A 6,454-nucleotide genomic window follows, 5' to 3' on the forward strand; every position below is an offset into this window, starting at 1 on the left:
TCTTATTTTTAAAAGAGAAATACATTTTTTTATTTTAATAATCTTACACATCCAAAGAGATGCTCAAAATTCGTTCTATATGGATATAAATATTAGAATTATATAAAAAAATCAAAAAAAGTAAAAGGAGAGAGATTGTCGCAGGAAAAAAACACTCATTAATAGGCACCCAAAAAGGAAATTAAAAAAAAAAAGGGATAAAAGAAAAAATAATGAGAAAAAAATAGAATATTATTTTATTATTTAAATTTTATAATTAAAATATATTAAATTAAAAAATAAAAGTTTTAATAAATAATTTTAAGATAATATATTTTCTTAGTAATCGTTCAAATACTAAGGGTCTGTTTGGTTTAACTGTTGAATACAGCTGATAACTATTGACTGATAGCTGTTAACTAGTAGTTGATGATAACTGATTTATATTAAGTATTTGGTAAAATTATATTTAGCCGTTGCTGTTGATTTGTGAAATGACTAATAAGGGTATATATTATATAATTTATTTTATTATTAAAATAAATATAAAATTATAAATTTATTATATTATATTATTTATTTTATTATTAAATTAAATATACAATTATTAAATTAATATATTATATCATTTATTATAAAATTTAAAAATAATTAAATAACTTTAAATATATAGATAAAATAATAAAGTAATTATTATAGTGAATAAAGAAAAAATTTATGATTAATTTTAAGTTTTTAGATATAAACAAGTATTTTATATTTTATGTTATTAATAAAAAAATATTTTAATGAAGTTAAAATGTGTTAATTAAAATATTAAAATTATAAATAAAAAATATAAAAATATTAATAATATTAATTTTTGAGTCAAATAAAAAAGAGTAGTATGGTTAAAATAAAAAATCAAATCAAATCAGCTATCAGCTGATGAGAAACACCTCTAAAAATAGAGCTGATACAAACTGCAGCTGAAGATTACTATATTAGCTGTTTATCAGCTATCAGTTTTATTTTTTTTAACTTATTAAATACTCTAATTCACCTGTTTTATATATCTATCAGCTATTAACTGTACTCAATGGTGAATCAAACACCCTCTAAATCCTTAGAGGCTACAGTCTGAAGCCTGCAAAACCTCTATTTACAAACAACTGAGCCCAAGCCCTCAGATACAGACATAGGGTTTGATTGGACTTTATTATACACTCAAATAACAAAGTGTTGAACTTGGGCCTATCTCAATGACAGTATTCAAGCCTTACATCAGAAACATAAAATATCTGAGTAAATTACAACAAAGTCCCTAAAGTTTAATAAAACTCACAAATTAATCTCTAGTATAAGTTTAGTAATAATTCAGTTCTTAAATTTTATTTACATTAACAATTTGTTCCTCACATTTTACTTCTATTAATAAATTGATCTCTACAAGTAAGTGAATTTTAGCGATCAATTTGTTAATAGAAGTAAATGTGAGGATCAAATTGTTAACGAAATAAAATTTAAGGATTAAATTATTATTAAACTGACACCAAAGATTAATTTATAAGTTTTGCTTCACTATAATTTATTCAAAATCTTTGTATTTCCCTGGTTCCTGAATAGTTTTTGCTAAAGAGTTTGTTTAGGATTGATATTAAAAATATAACATTTTTAGAAAATATCTTTTTAAAATGATGTTGAGATAAATAATTTGAAATAATTGTTTTATTGTTTTGAAATTTTTATAATTAAAATATATTAAATTTAAAATTAAAATTTATAAATATTTTTAGATATTATTTTCCTCAGTTCCAATTTAAATAATATTATTATGTATTGATGGGGCAACCATGTTTGGTTGAAATCTAATGATTTTGTAGCATATGCTTATTGGGATGAAGAGAATGCAAGATAATTAAAGATATATACAGAAAAAAAAAATTCAATTTCAAAGTTGAGAAATTTTCCAGCAAACAGTGCAAAACTGCACGTTGAATTTTTAATATTCAAGAAGATGAACAAGAACCCAAAATTGTCAATCCCATATGATGAGGTAGAGCTGAGCTCCTCATACAGAGAAAAGAAATAAAAACACATTACAAGGTCAGCTTGTAAATCAGCCCTCTAAACAAAGCAAATCAACCCCACTATGAATCAAAACTAGCACTACTACTAGTGGTGGGTGCTTGAAACCAGCGCCCCCACTCATCACAAGCAACAAAGAAGCAGATAAAATGGAAAAAAAAAAAAAAAAGAGAAAATTGATAGCTTTTTATAAACCCTTGGAACCAGGAAGGTCAATCCATTGAAGTTGGATTTCCACTTCACCACATTCCACATTTCTTAATCTGAGGCAGAGATCTTGAATAACCTTACCATCAGTATAAGTTACGCAGGTTTCTTCAGCCAAACAATTTTGCCTGCTAGGTTGTTCTTTTGTGATTACTGTGCCACTTGGAAGGCCTGCCAAATTCATCCTTAAGGCCTCTATGAATGCTTTGATCTCAAACTCTGCATCTCCCATTTTGTCATCTTTGCTAAATGTGTCATGATCATACACAGTCTGAAAATCACCCACAAATTATGGACCATAAAACATTCAAATACTATAAATTTTCTCAGGAAACCTTGGGAACTGATGATCTGAAGAAACATACCAGTTTGACTGGAAGATTAGGATCTGTAACAGAAAGAGTTAAATCTTCATTCCACTCTGGATTAACATCCTTTTTTATTACTCGAGTCTTCAGTTTCTGCATCAAATCAAATTTTCAACACTCACAAGATTAGAATCTGCAACAATTAACATTCACAATCCCAAATTGAAAAATGGGTTGGAATTATCATAAAAAAATACCCATCAAAATCCATTCAAAACATAATCTTGACAAGATACAGGAATAAATCAAAGTTACAGAGGCCAAAACCTGTCTGCCCATCTTGACAACGACATAAGGATCGCTGCTACGAACATCACGAACGGCGAGGTTAACGCCGCGTTTGATGCGAATTCTAAGCAAACCCAGAAGATTATCCATCAACGACGACGTTTTCTTTCCTGAACCTGGCGATCCTGGCGATTCTGTCATCCCCTTTGATCCCCCTCCCTCCTTATTATGAGCAACGTACCCCGCCTGCAATATTAATTATTTTTTAAAAAATCACACAAAAAAAATACCCATTAAAAAATTAAAAAAAATCGTATAAATAAATAAATAAATAATTTAATTAAATTTTAATAAACAGAGAAACCAGTTACCGGGTAAACAAAATATTTAAAAAGGAAATATTTTGATATGGCATTATACAATCTCATCCTCGTTTTCCTGCATTATAAAACAAATATAGTTTATGAAACTAGATCATTAATTAAATTCAATAATTAATAATTTTTTATTATTTATTAGAAATTCATATGATTTTTTTTTAAATTATAATATTAAAAATAATATAAAAAATTATTACCTAATTAATGAAAACTCTGGATGGTAAAAATTTTCTCTCTTTCTGGCAAAATTTTCCTAGGAAACAAATGGGAAATGAAGAATTTTTTTTTTTTTTTTCAGATTCGGGTTCTTTTCATTTTTTTTTTAACTTTATTTGTATTGGGGTTTTTATTTTTTTTTTTGCCTTGAGAGGGAGATGAAAATAATGGGAAAGTGAGAGAGTTTATGAAGGAAGGGTGACCGGAGGAATCGGTAGACAGCAAAGGGATTGTGCGGATGAGAATAATTTATGGTATTGTATAGACGTTGACTTTGACTATTATGAAGCGTGAATGTCGCTTTGATTAGGAAAATCCACCACGCGTCGTGATGATTTGGTGGGAATTAATTAATTTGATTAGGAAAAGTTTTTTTTTTTAAAAATCATTATTTTTTATAAAATAATTTACATTTAATTCGTATTTTATAATTTATTTTCACATTAAAAAAATTATTTTTACTACTAAATCAAATTTTATTTATTTTTATCAATGTATTCTTAGTCATTACTTTAATTATATTAATTATATTTTTTTTAAATAATATAAAAATAAAAATAAATCTATTTTTATGAGAAGGTTGTCATCATGAAGCTAAATTTTTTTTTAAGAGGCTAATATCGTATATAAAATTAATTAGAAAAATGAATGTTAAAGCCCACATTATTAAAATTATGTTATTGTGATTCTTATATATAAGTTTTTAATTTTACATTTGTTATAATTTTGGTAAATCATTTTCATTAAATTTAGTTTCTAAAATTATTAAAAAAAACATTATAATGTAATATTATATGTTTTTTAGTTAGATTTTCTCTTATTATGCTAATAAGAAGTACTATTTATTATATTTCAACCTATATCACTGAGTGGACAAAACTAGTTTTTGATTTGATAATCAAATAATTTCAAAAATATATTATTGTATAAAATCTTTGGTTTAACAAAAGATATTATTATTTTTTTATTTAAAGTATTTTAGAAAATAAGGATAAATAAATTTTAACTATGTAACTCAATTGAATTTAAGGCTTTTATTTTTATTTTTAATTTTTTATTCCTTTACTTTTTAGCTTACTTAGAGAATATGATAACTTCAATAACTTGAATTACCTTAAATCTCGTGTGTTATTTGAGATAATTATTTTAAAAAATTTGCTCTTTTTCTACATTAGAGAAGATGGAGTATAATGAGTTTTAATTTAATAATATTATAATTGTTATTAAAATTGGAAGTAAAAAAATTAATTTATAATTAAATTTAATAAATTTTAATAATAAAAATATTAAAATAATAAAATAATTTTAATTTTTTTAAATATATTTTATATAATTTAAAAAAAAAGTTATATTTTGACTCTAAAATCACAATATTAAACCGGCTGAAAATAATTAAGATAACATGCTGACTTTTTTGGCCTTTCTATGGAATTGATCCTCTGTAACTGACTCTTGGGTTTTCATAGAATTCCAATGTTTGGCCAAGGAATTTGTTGGTGCAGACTTTTCAAAAAGATAATTTACAGGAAAGAAAAGAAATATGAAGAAAACGAAAAGAAAAGAAAATATCTTTTTCTAGGTCTTAAATTCAGTGGTCTCCACTTCCACAGTGCCAACCTAACTAAAATTTAGTGGTCTCCACTATCCACAGTACTTAAGTATTATTCCAATTTCTACCCATTTGGTACTTAAGATACTTCTATAGATGGAGTTTACTCTCTCTAGCGATAGAGAGAGAAACTTTTCTCTCATTTTTGTCATTTGCTTGAGGTTCTAAGGGTCTCTGCTTTGGGCAGAGGAGTCTCCATTTTCTGTCCTAAAAGTGGGTTCTCCCTTCCCACTTCTAAGCAAGGTTGTGGTGCGAATAAATAAGTCTTTGTGATTTTGTTGCAGATCTATGGAGAATAGCGAGGGATGCTTTTGATTTGCATGGCCAAGTTATGGTCTTTGGCATGTTTTTATGCATGGGTTTCTTACAGACTCGGGGCGCTAGGGGAAGGTTCATTGGTGAAGGGTGACAACTGGTAAATTGCAAAAATTTATTAACTTAACAACAAAAAAGGTACCACTTGATTCCTATTAAAAAAAATATTAAAATTTTTTTAAGTAATATTATGAAAATTTATTAGTTAAGGTAAAATCGAATAAGGTATAACAATCTAATATATCACATTTAAAATCTATAATTTTAATTAAAATTATTATTTTATAAAAAATTTAAAATTTTTACGAACAATTTAATGATTTAAAAAAATTTTATGACTCACTTTATATTATTTTCATAAAATATTTTTTTTTCTGTAAAATATATGAGTATATAATATTAGTATTGTTCTAATTATTTTAGAATTTCCTATAATGAATGAGTAACCTGCTACGTTTAGTGGGTAACCTATTATTAGTGTAGGTAAATATAATTTTATATTTATAATTTTTTAATAAAATTTACAAGATACATTTTATCTATAGGAATTTTTTTTAAAAATTATATATTTTTTTTAATGAAGAAATTTTATTTTTCTTTTATTAGGTTAATAATTTTTTTTTATACTTAATTATTTTACGAAAAAAATATTATTTTATAAAAGTCTTATAAGATAAATTGTGAAATTTTATTTAATTATTTTATTTTCTATAACTAAATAATTATATTTTATAATAAACTAAATAACCGTTGAATACACCATAAATCAAATACAATCAAATTAAATTGAATCATTTAAAGAGTTAAACTAAACTAAATTGATAAAATAGATTGGATTTGGTTCAAATTGACGCTTTAAATCAAATTATACATATCTTTACCTATTTATATGTGAACTATAAAAATCAGAGTGGTTTAATTTACCCAATTATTATTATTATTATTATTATTATTATTATTATTATTATAAATATAAAGTCAAAGTTTTATGGTTACAATATGCTTATTTTTAAAAAAAAAATGGGGAGGGGACTAGAGAAATAATACATTTAAAATTTTAATTTTAATGTATATATTTATTTAAA

The 6,454-nt window shown here is 24.5% G+C and overlaps 1 protein-coding gene across 1 annotated transcript; it reads right to left on the reverse strand.

Annotated features, from left to right (window-relative positions):
• Nucleotides 1–1,923: 1,923 nt before the first annotated feature.
• On the reverse strand, nt 1,924–3,558 carry LOC110668687 (protein C2-DOMAIN ABA-RELATED 4). The gene is made up of 5 exons (XM_058131716.1): nt 3,427–3,558; nt 3,221–3,287; nt 2,889–3,095; nt 2,619–2,714; nt 1,924–2,524 (listed from the first exon to the last, which is right to left on the reverse strand). The coding sequence occupies exons 2-5, from the start codon at nt 3,275–3,277 to the stop codon at nt 2,234–2,236; spliced, it is 651 nt and encodes a 216-aa protein (XP_057987699.1). The 5' UTR covers nt 3,278–3,287; nt 3,427–3,558; the 3' UTR covers nt 1,924–2,233.
• Between the last annotated feature and the right edge of the window lie 2,896 nt (nt 3,559–6,454).

This window comes from Hevea brasiliensis, chromosome 13, assembly GCF_030052815.1.
Source record: "Hevea brasiliensis isolate MT/VB/25A 57/8 chromosome 13, ASM3005281v1, whole genome shotgun sequence".
Classification (NCBI taxonomy): domain Eukaryota; kingdom Viridiplantae; phylum Streptophyta; class Magnoliopsida; order Malpighiales; family Euphorbiaceae; genus Hevea; species Hevea brasiliensis.